The 17,364-nt window shown below is 36.4% G+C and overlaps 1 protein-coding gene across 14 annotated transcripts in view; it reads left to right on the top strand.

Moving 5' to 3' along the window:
- KLHL13 (kelch like family member 13) overlaps window positions 1–17,364 on the top strand; it is a 189,496-nt gene that overhangs the window by 137,088 nt on the left and 35,044 nt on the right. For all 14 annotated transcript variants that reach the window (XM_070462219.1, XM_020881545.2, XM_070462222.1 and 11 more), the window contains one exon: window positions 16,404–16,545. In XM_070462219.1, coding sequence (XP_070318320.1) covers window positions 16,404–16,545 — 142 coding nt within the window. The remainder of the gene's footprint in view (window positions 1–16,403; window positions 16,546–17,364) is intronic.

Here is a 17,364-nt window from a genome sequence, read left to right as displayed (position 1 = left end):
TTTTTAAGCCCATTGTATGTGTCTTTTGGGGGCTTCCCCTGTTGCTCATTGGTAAAAAATCTGCCCCAAATGCAGGAGATGTGAGAGACGCAGGTTTGATCCCTGGGTCAGGAAGATCCCATGGAGGAGGGAATGGCAGCCCATTCCAGTATTCTTGCCTGAAAACTCCCATGAACAGAAGAGCCTAGTGGGCTACACTCCATGGGGTCCTAAAGAGTCTGACATGACTGAGTGCTAAGCATGTATGTGTCTTTAAAAAGATCTCTTAAAAGTTATTTAATGTAACTGAAGACTATTAGATACAAGAAACTTGCAAGACAGAAAGCTAGTATTTCTGATGCTTTCAGAAATTTCCAAGAATTTTACTTGTCAATGATTTGTCTAGATTCCTTGTATTTTATGTCTAAATAAATGAGTGTTACCTCCAAGTACTGCTCAAAACATTTCCCCAGAGGGAAGAGAGGTGGAAATGCAGATCTTTTATCATCATGGGAAGTCTGAAGTTACTAAGAATTCTAGACATTCTGCTTGAAAGTTAGAATATTTAGATGAGACCTAAATAGGGCCAAGTTAGGGGGAAGGAAAAAAAAAAGAACTGATAGGCAAGTATTTTATTTGTATTAATGGCTTTATTACTTCTGGTGAAAAGTCAAGAATTACAAGCATTGTACATGCTGATATTTTAAATTGAAAAAGCAACCGCAGTGTATTGCTTTTATTTCCTCAAGGCTGAGAATGAGGTGGTATAAATGTGAGATTCTTGGGCATAACTACATAAAGAAGCTACTGAGCAATCTACTTTTGAAAGAGCTCAGTTCTTTTTCAATCACCTGTATATTGAGTTTATGATATTCAGAAATTATTCACTGCCTGGTATGTGTCAGGCATAACTCTGCTGGGTATTATGGATATAGTCCTTGCAGTTATTCAAAATGACTGTTCTTTGTCTTCCATCCTATATTTATAAACAGTTAAATTGCTTAGTTTATTTTACTGCTGTGAAAATTCTAAACCAAAACAAGTTTAAATAACATTTTTGTTTACTATACTTTCAGTAATGATAATAATTTAATGACGGTAAAAATACTACAGAGGAGAAATGTGTATGGGCTAACAGAGAAGATATGAATTGGATATAGGTAACAGATTTTAAAGTGCATATTCCTATTGTGATCATTTCACAATATATACAAGTATTGAATCATTATGTGGTATACCTGGAACTAATATAATGTATGTCAGTTATACCCCAGTTTTTATTTTTTTTAATTTTTATTTTTTAACATTTATTTTTTATTTATTTGGCTGCATAGAGTCTTAGTTGTGGCATGTAGGATCTAGTTCCCTGACCAGGGATCGAACCCAGCCCCCCTGTATCAGGAGCGCAGAGTCTTAGCCACTGGACCACCAGGGAATTCCCATATACCCCAGTTTTTAAACAAAAAAGGAAGTGCATATTCCATAAGGTGGAAAATTATGTAATTTATGTTTAAACTTGAGAGTCACCTTTTTAAACAAGAATGAAGTACCATCCTTTAAGTTGGACAGGGCTTAGGTGCACACAAGTGTATCTATCTTTACCTTACAAAGCATCAGCAATTTGATCCCAGACTATGTGATATAATCTTAGTGAAACATAAAATTATATTATGTTTCCTACTATAGTAAAATATTAGGGTGTATGATGAGGGTGTATGTTGTTTTTACCCAGTTTTATCACATTTATGGTATAGTAAGACAGGAGCATGGCCAACTTGTACAATACTTTTTATATGGTTCAGTGGAGAAATGAAATATCTTTCCGTAAGAACAGTGTAAATAAAAACAACTTTCAGAACTCTTGATCTACCTCTATAACAGATATTATAAATTTCATACGAAATGTATTTATTTCCAATTTTTAAAATGTGCTGGTTTAGCATAGTTAAATGTAATACAGTTTATTGAGTTCTAATATTAGAGTACAAGCATTTTGTTAAAACTTCCTGAAGTTTGCTGTCCGGGAAGACACTCCTTTGGGAAAGGTTCCAGGTGTTCTCCTTACTTGTTGCAAGTAGTAAGTCCTTCCTTTTCCAGAAAACAACAACAACAACAAAAAAAAAGCCAAGCACTTTGTCAGCTGCCTCCCAAACACTCCAGAAAGGTAAGTCTTCTCCCTGTTTTACACTACGGGCGCGGTGGTTCCAAGAAGTTAATTAACTTGCTCAATGTCACACTTCAAGTAAGAGGCGAAGTGAGAATTCAAATGCAGGTCTTGATTTCAATAATCTTGGCTTCTCTGATGCCTTTTTGTTTTCGTAGAGTTTTACTACTTTCATGCCATCTCCTAATTAGGAAATATCTCACTAGAATTCGAAGAACAAAGAGGTATGACAGATGAGATACACTTTTTTGAATTGGATGGTGGTATAGGAACAAGATAGCTCTACCTTGTGGTACAGTCAAGGGGTGAAATTACAGGAAAATACTGGGGCAATAATCTTTACTTAACTGATATGATACCGGGATTAACCTCTTATTTCCTATTTCTTTTGAAGTATTATTCTACCTTCATTGGCCACCCACCTTTTTCCCCCTGGTAATTAGCTGCTATTGACAGCGCTGTAGCTGTTGCACACTGGGCTAAAATCAAGGTGATGGCAGCGCTGTGTTTGCTTCTGAGGCTCTAGGGGAGCATGCATTTCCTGCTCATTTGGATCACTGACAGAATTCAGTTCTTTGCAGCTGTAGGACCACCAAGGTCCCCGTCTTCTTGCTGGCTGTAATCCAATAGTTGATCTCAGCTTCTAGGGGCCGCCAGCATTCCTTGGCTTCTGGCTCCCTTCCTCCATCTTCACTGCCAGCAATGGCAAGAATCTTTTTCACATCTCTCTCTCTCTGACCCCTCCTCCTCTGCCTTTCTCTTCCATTTTTAAGGACACGTGTGATTAGATTGGAAGATGCAGGGACTTGATTGAGATTTTGATTTAAAAACTTAAAATACTGCAGGGGATTTTTTTGTTTGTTTGTTTTGGCCAGGCAGCTAGCTCAGCATGTGAGCTCTTAGTTCCCCAACCAGGGAATCAAACCCATGCCCCCTGCCCTAGAAGAATGGAGTCTTAACCACCAGACTACCAAGTCCCATGAATATGGTATTTTAGAACAATACAATTTTGAAAATGAAACATTACAAGAATGATATATTAAAGTGGCGAGCTCATCTGTTGGTGGCGACTGGGCTAAACTAGTGCCTTGGCCATCATTCTGTCCTTCCTTTCTCCCTCCTCCTCCTTCCCCACTTGAAAGTGTCTCACTGAGGATATTTCTACAAATTCTAAATGACCTTTGTTCATTTACAACTTGCCCTGTAACATCTATTTTCACTCTTTGGGTTTTTTTGTTTGTTTGGTTTTAAAAATATAGTGCTTGTCACTGACCTGTGAGATCAGAACATGGCATCTTAAAAAGAGCCTAAGTATCTTATTCAGGATTCTTTGAATCCAAGAGCTGGGAGGAACCTTAGAAATCATTCTTTGTCATACCATTGTACCTAGAAAGAGAATGTGATATTTAAGTCTGGTCAGTTTTCTGCCATCTGTATACATTTGTATTTGATGATTTAACCAGTCTTAGTTTATATTTCCTTTTTATTATTTCATCCTGTTTCATCAATTGTATTACAAATTAATGTTAAAAAGCAGTTTACTACAAAAACCTCAACTAGATTTCTCTTTATAGATGTGATTATGCTAGAGATTTTTCTCTTGTATTGCATTGAACCATTTTCCTGCTTAACTCAGTTTGACCTACCTTTAGTTTGGGTGGACCTACAGAATATTTGAGGGACTCCCCTGGTGGTCCAGTGGCTAAAACTCCATGCTCCCAATGCAGGGGACAGGTTTGATCCCTGTTCAGGGAACTAGATCCCACATGCTGCAATTAAAGATCCCACATGCTGCAACAAAGATTAGAGATCCCAACGAAGATGAAAGATCCTTCATGCTGCAACTAAGTGCTCACACAGGCATGTAAATAAATATTTTTAAAAAAACAACATTCTTTAAAAAATTTGAAATACAGTTTTGAAAAGTATATGGATATTCTGGGTTGTAAGTAGATTATCCAATAGGCAGTTCCTTAGCATCACCAAATTGAAGTCATTTTATTCATTATGAGTATTTTCCCTCAAAGGATGTGCGTGTGTGATCATTTCTGAATGATTCACAGCTAAACAAAGGTTCATGGAACTGGAACCAAAATTTTCATCTTAAGTAGACCAGTGACCTGGCTCATTAGCATATCTTTCGTAGGCATATTGCTGAAGTATATAGATACAATTAGAGACTTTTTTTCAAATGATGTGATATACCATCAATCATCATACGTTTGGCTTTCTTTCCTGTAATTATAATTACAGATTATATTTTTGCATAGTGGATATTATTTGATTGCTGATCTAGCCTTGCAGACAGCCTGATCTGGGATGGATAATCCTTTCAAATTAAATAACAGTAAGGAAATTCAGTGTTCTTTACTTTTTTTAAATTTGGCCCTTATATGCTAAATATGAACTGATACGCTTCTGTACCAGGGAACAAGTGTGTAATTAGTTTTGTTACTGTAGCTTATATAAATTATGAAATGTGGAATTTGTTAGTAGATAATGTTGATAATTTATTATTATTTTTATAACATTTAGTCCTAAAAAAAAATTTTAGTCCTTTGCAAAGTGATTATCTCTTTTACTGTAATCTCTTTGCAAGCAAGTATCTCACCTGCTCTTTTATACCTATCTCCTAGTGCAGGGCCTGGCACATAGCAGGTGTTCAAATGTTGTGTTGGTCAACAAATTCAGAGAGAGTAATTTTTAGATCTGTAGCCTTGTGCAAATTATTTCACTTAAAAATGTGTTGCATATCTTCATTTCATATATAGAGGAATCTAATATATTACAGTCTTATTAGAGAGTAAGTTACAGCTATCTTTCCTATGAAAAGAGCTAATCCAAAATCCTGATTCTGCTCCTTGCTTACTGATAAATACCATGATGCTGGCTCAGACTGAAAGTAATTTTAGCAGAAGCAATTTACCAGTGACCAGAATATTTTAGTCATGGTTCATCAAATTGTAATCTGATAAAGAAAGTAAGATTATGATCTCATCCAAGGCAGCAACTACTCTTAAAGTTAAGAGTTATTTGGCTTATTTTCACATGTCCATTACCATGATGGGGAAAAGTATTTTAGACAAATTTATGTTTTAAAACTAGTATGGTTGCACCTAAATGATAATGTGTTTTCTGTGTATAGTTTGAAAACAGAAAGGACTGACTAAGATAAAAAGAAATCTGACTAGGTTTTAGGAGAAGTAAATTTAAGATCAATACTCAAAAAATCACGCACATTTACTTATGTTCTGAATTGTTTTATACTTAAAGAGGCTAGACCAAATGCAAAGGTTTAACAGATGATAAATTTTTTTTTTTTGGCTGTGTTCCTTGGCTTGCAGGGTCTTAGTTCCTCTGCTGGAGATTCAACCCGGGGCCATGGCACTGAGTCTTAACCACTGGGCAATCTGGGAACTCCCAGCAGATATTAAATTTAAATTAACTAGCTTTCCCTTCTATCAGAACTATTTTAAACAAATGCTTTTATACATTGCTTGGTTAACAGTAGAAAAAAAAGCATAGCAGTTACTAACATATGAAAACAACATATTCTAAGCAAAACAATTGATAGTTTGTGAATAAATTTAGATTTTTATTCTCAATCATTAAATATATTTTTGCTTTGAATTATTTGCCAGAATGTACAACTAGTTAAAGAGGGCTAGTCTAAAAAGCCTGGAATCCAAGAGTGTAAGATTTGACTTTTGTTCAGCAAGCAGAGAGAAGTCACTGAATACTTTTGAGCAAGGAAGTGACTTTCAGAGCTATAAATACAGCCGCAGTATGTGAAGAAGCTGTACTGTAACAAATATGTGATTTATGTTAATAACCAAATCCAAGGAAGAAGTAATAGATACCCAAAGTGTGGCAGGGACAGTGAGGGTGGAGAGGTGGTGAAAGATAGATGCGTACTAGAGAGACACTTAGTAGTACTTTGTCAGTTGCCTGGACATCAGAGATGGGAGAGAACCAGGAGTCAAAGATGACTGAAATATTTTGATGATAACACTTTTCTTTTAGAATCCAGAATATCCTATCTATGTCTCTCTTGAATGCATGACATCTAGATACATTTGAGATTCCTAAACTTTCTTCTGACTGACTAAGCTTCCAGGAATGATCATTAAGAACTATGTAGTCAGAGTTTTCCATTGAGAGTATCTTTAAATAAGCCAATTTTCTCCTTAAAGCATGATCTATAAAATTATTGGATTTTGGACATTTAAAAATGACTTATTGCTTCAAGAAATAGCTTATTATAGATGGGGTGATTTGAGGGGGAATAGCATTTAGGCTAGCATTTTCCAACTAACTGAGCAAACTTGACACCTTGACCCTGTTCTCCTCATCTACTTGGTGACTCTTCTTTGCCTCCTTCTCACCTGCAATTTGAGAGTCAGAAATTATAAATTGAGGTATGAAACGCTAGTTTAAAGGACAGTATGGAAGGAAGGAAAGGAAGGGAATGCTTCTCTCTTGCTTAATATCCTTCAGTTATATATGTCACAAACAGTTTGAGGCAGTACTTCATTACAGCTTCACAATTCATAGATTGCTTCAGCAAGACACATACATACACAGTCTGAAAATGCTCCAGTTAGCTTCTATTCAGAATTCCCACTTAGTTGACTGGGAAATGTGAGTATTGGATGCCTGTGGTCATACTGTTTAAATGATATGGTCTGCTTTGACTCTTTTTGAGTTCTACCCAAGAATACAAACTCTTTAAGCCAGAGACCATTATGTTCCTAAAAAGAAACACCTTACCCCCAAAGTGGCAAACTCCTCAATGAATTATAATTTGCATCTGCTCTCTTAAAAAAAATAACCAGTCTGCCTTCCAGGAAGTCATTACTAGTTTTATCAAGAATACTTAATATTTGGGGTAAGCAAATATAGTCATGGTACATAAATACTTTATTCAAAAGACTCCTTCCTACACAGTGGACAAAATCTTATGAAAGTATTTTTATAGAGCAATTTTTGTTACTCATATTAATAGAGCCATCTGTAGCTAGATCATGAAATTGTATTGTGATGTTGAATGCAACTGACCAATACAGTGATCTTAGTTAAAATAGTTTTCTAGGACTGTAGTCAAGTGGAGGTTCTGGATGGCATTTCAGGAGAAAAATCAGAAGCCATTTCTGCATTTCTTCTCTTAGAATACACTTGAATGTGTAGATAGGTGAGTGAACTGTGACAGTCAAGGTTTTTTTCATCTTCTAACAACCTAAGAACTTAAGGTCGAGTTGTGTTTCTTTATGGTAAGCATTGTACAAGATGGATAACAAAGTCTTATAGCAAAGTTTCATTTAAAAAGCCTTAATGATGAGACTTCCCTGGTAATCCAATAGTTAAGATTTTGCTTCCAATACAAAGGGGATGGATTCCATCCCTGTTTGAGGAACTATAATTCCCACATGCTTCAGGGCTCGACCAAAAAACAAACAAACGAAACAGGGGACTCCCCTGGTGTCCAGTGGCTAGGACTGCACTCCCAATGCAGAGGACCCAGGTCTGATGCCTGGTCAGAGAACTAGATCCCTCTCACATGCCACAACTAAGACCTGGGGCAGCCAGATAAATAAATATCTTAAACAAGAACAAAACAAAAGAGAAACTTTAATGGTGAGGCAAATATGTACAAAATGGAAAATAATTACAATATGAAAAATTGTACTAAAATTAGACTTTTTGCTTCTCCAAGCTTCATATCTGAGACAGGCTTGGGAGAACTATCCTTAGTGTGATTCCCAGACTCTTGGGGTTAAGATTTTATCTTCTGATTTCTCTTGTTGTATTACCTTCTTTTCTCTTAAAAACATTGGCTGTCATAATAAAACATTGATTTAAAGAAATCATATTAAACATATCTAAATGATTGATTTGATATATTCATTGAAATAATTAGGGATGCCTCTAGGTCACTGCAAAATCAAGAATGAGATTTGTTACGTTTATTATAGTCTATGAAGATAGAATCAGTGGGACTCATAGAGCTGCCAGTTGTTATTCTTAAAACATGAAGTGCAATTGGCTATTACTTTTAAGTTGGAAAGTCTTACTCCTTGTTTTTATTATCTTGTTTCCTTTTAAAAGAGAAATAAACATTCCCTTAAGACATGGTCATGAATTATTGACTTCACAAAGTTGAATATAACTAGGAAATTCAGAAAAGACAGAAACGGATTAGATTTTTACCACTTGATTAATGATTCCTCCTGATCCCAGAGAGATTTCTCAGTGATTTCTAATTGGTTTTGAGCTTGTGGAATCTGCCTTTATAATAAACTCTAAAATTGGATAACTTGGATGTTTGAATATTTCATAAACTGAAATTTTAGGCAGGTAAAAGCCCAAGTCTTTAATAATACGGTTTTCCCTTGAAACACACCGTAGCACCATATTCAAAGTTCAATGTTAGTGAGCTACAGATAATAGGAGTAAAATGACACCTTGGTTAATAAATCCTCTGGGAGCAAAAAGCTCCTTTATAGAGAGGTGGCCGGGATGTCAGAGTTCCCATTCCAGTTTCTTCATTTGGGGATTGAAGGAGGAGAAGGCATGCTCCTGACCTCAGGTATAGCTCAACTTCTTCATAGCTGGGCTGGTGCTGGCTGTAGTGGGGTAGGGAGCATCCTTTCAGGGGGTTATAACTCTTTCTTCTGGGTGCTGGGAAGGAAAGTATTGACTGTGATGGGAGTCTGTGCTGTTCACTCAAACTATCTGTCTATGTTGCTGTCTGCCTCCCACCAATACCACTTGTGTACTCTCTCACTTTATAGGGCTTCTTAAGGCAAGGGAGTTTTGACTGAGACTTAACTTTTTTAGGTAGTAAATACAGAATCAGCATTTAGAATTCATTTATTAAAAAGTAGTGTGGTTGATTTACAATGTTATATTAGTTTCAAGTAGAACTCATTCTTTTGCGTATTCTTTTTGTTTCTACTTCAGGTATCTATCTATCCATCTATCTACCATCTATCTATTTAACTACCCATTGGGGCTTCCCTGGTGGCTCAGCTGGTAAAGAATCCGCCTGCCATGTGGGAGACCTGGGTTCGATCCCTGGGTTGGGAAGATCCCCTGGAGGAGGGAACGGCTACCCACTCCAGTATTCTGGCCTGGAGAATTCCATGGATTGTATAGTCCATGGGGTTGCAAAGAGTCGGACACGACTTAGCGACTTTCACTTTCTATCTATATCTTTCATCCAAATATGATGAGAAATTTATACAAACCAAGCTTCCAAACAGTAGAATTTTCTAGCCTAGGTGCATGAGACTTGATGTAGTTTAATTGATATATGGATTTTAAAAGATGAAGGAAGACTAAAGTTTTGAAATATAGATAGAGGGAGCAAACATTAAATTGAAAGTGTTTCAAGAATAGGATTGAGATATTCAATGCAAATGCTTTATGGTTTGGATAATTAACTTTCATCCAGTTAGAGTGGAATATCATTTGTCATCCCATTTGTTTAGCCCAATTCCCTCATCTGTGTCATAGTGCTATTTCTGTGATGGCTATTGGATGGCTTTGGAATTCAGAATCTGTTCTTTTAGATGTTCGTATCAGTAATGTCGAGTTCTCCCTAAATTTGATCTGAGTTATATCCTAGGATATGCTCCCTCCCAACCCCAGATGTGTTGGGAGAATGGCATGGAGAGGTTTTTAACATTGGTATGGTTGTTATGGAAGTAGTGATAAAAGTGCTTAATTTTAGCCTGAACTAATTCAGCCAACAAATTGGTTCCCTGTAACAGAACAATCCTCATGTCTATAAATTAAACATTGGAATGTCCATCTTGAGGCTTCATGGCCTGTACTCTCTGCTCTGTTTTTTAGGCTGGGTGTGGTGGGAACAATGTGGGCTGTGGAATCAGATTCAAGTTCAACTCATAGTTACCAGATTCATCGTGAGGCCTTAAACTCACTGAGCTTCAGTTTCCTGTCTTTAAAATGGGATTGTTACGAGGATTAAGCAGCACAGAGAACATGTTTGGCACTCTGCCTAGTACACAGCAGGTGCTGAGTAGATGATCTTATTCCTATGTTAAAACTGACATCAGTTATTTATTAATGTGATTTTATTTTAAATGTGACATACATTTGCATATAAAGAAGCTTCTTTACTTTGGAAAATTGCTTTAGAGTCTGACACTATCACCTTGAACTTTTTCTCTTCTTTTGTGGGCTCTGGTATTGCTACAGCAGAAAAGAAAGCCTTGGAAAGTTTAGCAGCTATTTTATATCATCTATGCTAAAGATTTCCGTTAGCAGATTTATTGCAATCTGAGAATAATGTACTTATGTCATTAAAAAATACAAATAACAAAAGCTTCATCTTTCTTGCCTTCTTTGAGGCAGGCACCTTCTTAAGAAGATACATTCTCCATAGTTTCTGAAATAGTGATTAATTTACACTTTCTTAAGAGGAATTGCTATGATGTTTATAACTTCCTTGTGCAGTGGTACCATAAATGATCATTTTAGTTGGGACATATATTTAAATATTTTAGGTTTTAAAGGTTTTTCTTTTAAAGAAAATACCAGGTTTATTATATATATATTAACTTACTTCATGAATTGGAAAATTTCTTTCTGATTTTTAAAAGTACTTTCTTTTTTTTCTTAATGTCATTAAGTTGAGTGCATGTGTGTGTGTGCATGCATATGATTCAGGTTTTGATGGGGTGGTGAAGGAGAGTTCTAAATTTTTGAGGTAGGAAGCTTATTAATATCTTTAGAATTCAATGCAGAATGCATATTTTGAATCTATAGAAAAATCAATGGGAAATGACTAATACTATCTTAAGTTTTTAATTTATTTCTCATGGGGGAAGGAAATACCTTGACGGATTTAGCACTCAAATTCAAATGAGTGTGAGAACAGGTGGCTGAATTTTTCCCCCACCTGCCAATGCAACTTTATCACAAGAAATGTTTCATTTAGCAAATGCTGCTGCTAGCAGACACTTCTCTGTTTCAGAGCAGAAAAACAAATGGCGGGGGAGTTCTTCTTTGAAGAAAGCCTTTTTCTTGATTTTCTTTTTAAATTGTGAGTGTGAGAAATATGTATTTTATTTTTCTGGGAGACGGGTGGTGGAAAGCATGAGTCAGTGCCTTGATTAACCAACCTGACTTGTTGTGTCGTTACACCATTCATGACTTTTCTTTTTGTTTTGTTATTGTTGCTGTACTTGCACACCAACCCAGTGGCACTGACTTTCGATTATAATGATATTATTACTCTGGGAAATTCCAGTATTTGAATAATACTTTTGACACCAACTCAGAAACCCCTGTTCTTTTGTTATAGTGCTATTACATTATTAGAATTACATACATTGTTAGGCTTAATCGCTTTGTAATGTAATAGTCACAAACAATAAGAAGTGCTGTGAAACTGATTGGGAACTAAAGAGAGAAAAGCATTGATATACTTCTACTTTTCTAGTTTTTTTTCTGATTCACTTATTTTTTTCCCTCAGAAATAAAAACAAGGAAAGGAACAACTTGACACCTGTTCTGATGGTCTTACATATATCCTATCAGCATGTTTTATTGCAATTGATGAGTGTTCTAAGACTATTTGAGGCTTTGGAGTGAAATGATGCAATTATGAGATACTCTTCCCGTCCCCATATGACATACCAACAAACCTGACTGCTATTGTGAATTCTGAGTACACGGTTCTTCACAGAACATCTACCAGACTATTAGCTCTACAGAGCTCTTCATTGTTGAAACATATTTGAGCCAGATTGACAGACCACTCTTGCTGTAGCCGACCTCCTAGTAATACACAGTCCTTCACTGACATGGTGTTCAGTGTAAAAAGAATTTGTACATTTGATGGTTTTTAAATTTTCATTAAAAAATCCATTGAATAAATAGTGCCACACAGATGGCAAGGGCTTAATACATGTTTGCACTAGCAGTTTTGAGAATATATCTTCTCTACTCTTTTAAGTGTAGGGGTTTGCTTTAATTTGCATATTCTGTAATACTAATGAGGTTGGAGTTGAGCATTTTCTACCTGTTAATTATTTGTATTTGTATATTTATGAATTGTGTCCTTATATCATTTACACCTGTTTCCCTTGGGGTCATTTTTTAAAATATGGACGGCTTTGAGACAGCATTACAATGTTAGTGTCACCCTGGCAACGTGTGACAATTGCGTAGATTGTCTATTTCCTTTGTCTTCAAATAACAGTATAAAAAATGCCATAGTCTGTGTATGTTTGGTTTGACCACCTTTGTAATGCTTTTAATAAGATGATCAAACAGTGCTTCTTTCTCTACCTAATGCTCTTCAAAAAAGTAATTGTTCCCTTTGAGCAAGTACAGTTGACTGATTTAAGCACACTTTGTAGAAGATTGCTTTTGTGCTCTGTGGTTGGTCAATGTTTAGGAAATAAGATGTGTCCAGTGGTGGTGGGGTGGATGGGAAAGGTGTGGTAGTAATGTATAGACGTTATAAGAAAAAGATTGAACTTTCAAAAGAAAATTGATGAACACAATCTTACCCATGAATAATTGAACAGTTTTGATGAAATGGGACTATTTGGACGGAGTTAGCTTAATTCTAAATTGGCATGTAAAAGTGAATCCAAATACCAATTGTTTTCTTTCTCCCCAAATAACATTTGTTTTAAGCAGAGTTAGGAATGATTCTTATATGAGTTTGCAAAGAACAAAATCCCGTGTGCATGCTAAGTTGCTTCAGTTGTGTCCGACTCTTTGTGACCCTGTGGACTGTAGCCTCTAGGCTCCTCTGTCCATGGGAAGAGGCAAGAATACAGGATGGGTTGCTGCACGCTCCTCCAGGGGTTCTTCTGGACCCAGGGATCAAGCCAGCGTCTCTTACGTCTCCTTATGTCTCCTGCATTGGCAGGAAGGTTCTTTACCACTAGCGCCACCTAGGAAGCATAATTGTCTTATTAACTTTAAAACTGTTATCTACTTATCTCCCATAAACAGCTGATTTTTCAAATTGATACACTGGAGGAGAGCAGAGATATTCTGTTATGAGGTAGTCTTACAAGAGATAGTGGTAATTAATAATCCCACTGTGTTTCTGACTGCTAGCATTACCTCATGGAGTTAACTCTCAGACTGAGAAGTTATTTAGAACATGAAATTTCTTTAGAAAAATTGTCCTGAGGAGGTTATGTCTCTCTATCAGGGTTTCTCAACCTTGGCATTCTTGAAATTTTTGCCTGAGTACAACTTTGACGTGGAGACCTTTCTTGTGTGATGTAGGATGTTTCATGTGTCCCACTAGATGAGAGGAGCAACCCGCCTCCACCTAGCGACCATGTAAAATGTGCCCAGACACGGCCAAGCATGGGCGTGGGGTGGTGGGAGGCAAAAATCCCCTTGATTCCTCTCCCTCCCTTGAGGGCCACTAGTCCTTGTTTCGCTTCTAACCAATATAACTTGAAAAAAATAAGATTAAAAAATGTTATTTGTCCTTGGAATTACTCAGATATCATTCCTTTAAGGATAGTTTGATGTAATTGTGGCTTGGGGTTTGCAGAGAGGTTTCACCTCCTTGCAATGTTGAAGATCAGTGCGCTTCACATCCAGTCAATAAACTTAATGAAAAGGAGATAGAAGAGAGTATTGAATCTGCTGAGGTTGACATGACATGTGGTGTTACTGATGCAGAAATAATAGGGAGTGTTGTGAATGTTAAAAAGTCAAAAGATGTTGATAAAAAGTCGTGGAGAAGATGATTTTAGTAAAGCCTTCTTTAGCTTTTGAAGTAATTAGTTAGAAAGCCAGACAAATTATCTTGCCAAGAAAGGGCTGTATTTTCACATTCTGCCTTTCAATTTTAGGAGCAAGAGACCACTGACGTGAAGCAAGTGGTTGTCTGCAGTTTATTCAAAAAAAGCAATTTCCAGGATGTGTCATAGGGGCAGTGCGGTTTCAGCTTTACTACTGTCCTGTTTACATCTGTGGTTCTATAAAATGATAATTGATGGTCCTTTAAAGCATTGCATGATAAATAAATGTCTCTGGACTGACCCACAGAAATGATGATATATTAAACCTCTCATGTGCCAGGTTCTGTGTCGGGAATACAGAAACTATTGAAACATTCTGCTTGAATGTCCCATTAAAATAATCCTGGATGAATGGATTTTTTCTGGTTAGGGATATTGGTTACCATCAATCTATTTGCCACTTTTCCATTTGATTCTGTAATTATAAATGTCTGTCTGCAGAAACTGGTTAAAAGTATCTGTGAGTATGTGTAGGCTATATATCATGTATATAATTTAATGCTTTTAAAAAGCTATTTCCGAAACTAGTGGAAAGCTATATTCATTTTTTATGCTTATTAAAATATTGTTCAAATTTTCCTCTTCTTTATTAAATATCCATGAGAGTTGAATAAAACATGGTTATATATTATTAATTCATTTTTTGGTTATACTATGGCTCTAATATAGTTAAGAAGAAATGACCTCACCCTGAAGGCCAGGATTTTTGCTAATTATTGCAGGATTTAAAGCCATTTGGTTGGTGTTGGAATTCAGAAAGCACAAACTTTATTAAAAGCATAGTCTTAAAACTTTTTTTCCTGTTAAAACTGATCAATGTAGACTATAGGTATGGTAGGGGGAAAGGTGAAATCTTTATGGTATTGGATAGACCTGAGTTAGAGAAACCAATGCTTCAACCTTCAGAAAGTTAGAAAGAAATAGGAAAAAGACAGAGTTCTGTCACTTGAAAATCCATTCTTCCTTCTTCCCTTCCTAATGTCCATTTTAGTAGTCTGTATCATGAATGCACAAACCCGTTCAGAGCCACAGGCTCCCCACTCTTAGGCAGGTGATTCAGAAAGAATTAAAGCAATACATACCTAAGTAAACAGAAGTTGCCTAGTCTAAGGAATAATGAAAGGTTGTACATGATGGTCAATTTTTAGTGTAACCTGAGGCCTTGTAACTATTGTTTTGCCATTTTCTGTGAAACTAAATGACCTGTTGACTACAGGTTCTCTAGTGCTTTTTATGGCCCCTGAAAAATTGCCAATGTGATGTATATACTTATTATTTTCATTATTTATTTGTTTGGAAAGATGGAAAACCACAAAGCTGAAGGAAAGTGAAAGTGAAAGTTGCTCAGTCATGTCCGACTCTTTGCAACCCCATGGACTATGCAGTCTATGGAATTCTCCAGGCCAGAATATTGGAGTGGGTAGCCTTTCCCTTCTCCAGGGGATCTTCCAAACCCAGGGATCAAACCCAGGTCTCCTGCACTGCAGGTATATTCTTTACCAACTGAGCTATCAGGGAAGCCCACACTGAAGGTATTTAGCTAAATAATCCCAAGTGATTATTTGGTGAGAGATACTCCAAGAAAAAGAACTTATTTCATGTGTAAAAATTTGGCTGTACCCTGCATCTTGTGGGATCTTAGTTCCCAATCAGGGATCAAACCTGGGCTCTCAGTAGTGAAAGCACAGAGTCTTAACCACTGGGCCACCAGGGAATTCCCTCATGTGTAAAACTGTTTGTTCAGTTGGGGTTGATTAGAACTACAGTAACATGAGAGGAAGTAATGTATAGTATATCACAGTTAATCTTTGTTTTTTATTTATGGGATCTTTGAAATTTGGAAACTGTGTTTAGATTCAGATCCTGTCCCAGTCACTTTACTAATTTTGTGACCTTAGGTAAGTAATTTTTAACCCTTCTGTAGCTCATTTTCCCTCCCCTTAATAAAAAGGAGATGATAGTAATATTATTGCAGTGGATTGCTTTGAGGATTATATGAGATCATGTGTGTAAATTTCTTGACAAGTATCTGATATACAGTGACTGTTCAATAAATGACAGATATTATTTTTATTTCTAAAAGTAGATATTCCAAATTAATTTTAACTGCAAATACAATTCGATGGTATTGCTACCTAAACAAAACAATCCCAGAGCAATTACTCTGGCACTGAAAAAGCAAACCCTTTGTAATTATAGTTTTGAGTCAGCTGTTAGGTTGACTTCTCAGTTCTCATTTATCTCTTCTGATCTCAGAATGCTTTTTACGAATATATATCTATTGTGATATAGAGTGATATAAGCCTAAAATACAATGCAACAGCATTCACGTGTGTTCCATAGTCAGATGATTGGTACATAATCAGATAAGTGTTTCTTTAAATCATCTCATTATTGTGAATTATATGACATGTTTTCATTTGGTTTTCCTTCTGATTTAAAAACCTTTTCAGATCTCTAGTGGAAGAGGAAGACCAGCACATGAAATTGTCCCTTGGAAGCAGCGAAATGGGCCTCTCCTCCCATTTGCAGTCTTCCAAGGCAGGAACCACACGCATCTTTACCAGCAATACCCACAGTTCTGTGGTGTTACAGGTAAGTTCACTGCCCCTTTTACATTATTTACATAGCTTCAAAAACCACCCAGGGTTTTTATGGTGTGGGATGTCACTAGTGGGAGACGTTGTGCCTGTGTGTGGACAAGGGATTTATGGGAACCCTGTATACCTTTGCTGTGACCTTAAAACTTAAAATTTTTTAATTTGTAAAAATTATTTTATTTTATTTATTGGCTGTACTGGGATATATTTATTGGCATGTGGGATCTTAGTTCCCTGACCAGGGATCAAACCTGCACTACTCCCACATTGGAAGCGTGGAATTTTGACCGCTGGACCACCAGGGAAGTCTAAAACTGCTCTTAAAAAATAAAGTTTACTAATTAAAAAAAAGTAAACAAACAGAGGAGAAACCTTGAGGGGGGAAATTGCATGCCTTCCTGATGTTAAAAGATATTCTGAATCCATTGTTTATTGCGTTTGTGTAAGGGAGATTTTGCTCTTGTGCTACTTTCTTACAGAATGTTGTATCTGGCAACGTTGGCTTTTCATTTTGTCTTAGGAAGGGTAAATATCACAAAGTCCCCACATTAAATTTTCTAGTTCCTTACTCACAACCTATTTTCCCATCACCTTTATCATAGTTCTTGAGATTGTATTTATTTGGTGTCTCAGCTCACATTGAAAATTGTGGATATAGGAGAAGGGTTGAGGGCTTCTGGAGGCAAACACACTGATACATGCAAGAAGTAATAACTGACATCAAAGGAAAGAACATAAAAACAATAGAAAGCCAAAAGAACACCAAGAAGTGCGATATGGAGCTGTTTAACATAGGGCTAAGCAGTCCAAGTAC

Source organism: Odocoileus virginianus, unplaced genomic scaffold, assembly GCF_023699985.2.
Source record: "Odocoileus virginianus isolate 20LAN1187 ecotype Illinois unplaced genomic scaffold, Ovbor_1.2 Unplaced_Scaffold_1, whole genome shotgun sequence".
Classification (NCBI taxonomy): domain Eukaryota; kingdom Metazoa; phylum Chordata; class Mammalia; order Artiodactyla; family Cervidae; genus Odocoileus; species Odocoileus virginianus.
This window is presented reverse-complemented; position numbering and strand designations above follow the sequence as displayed.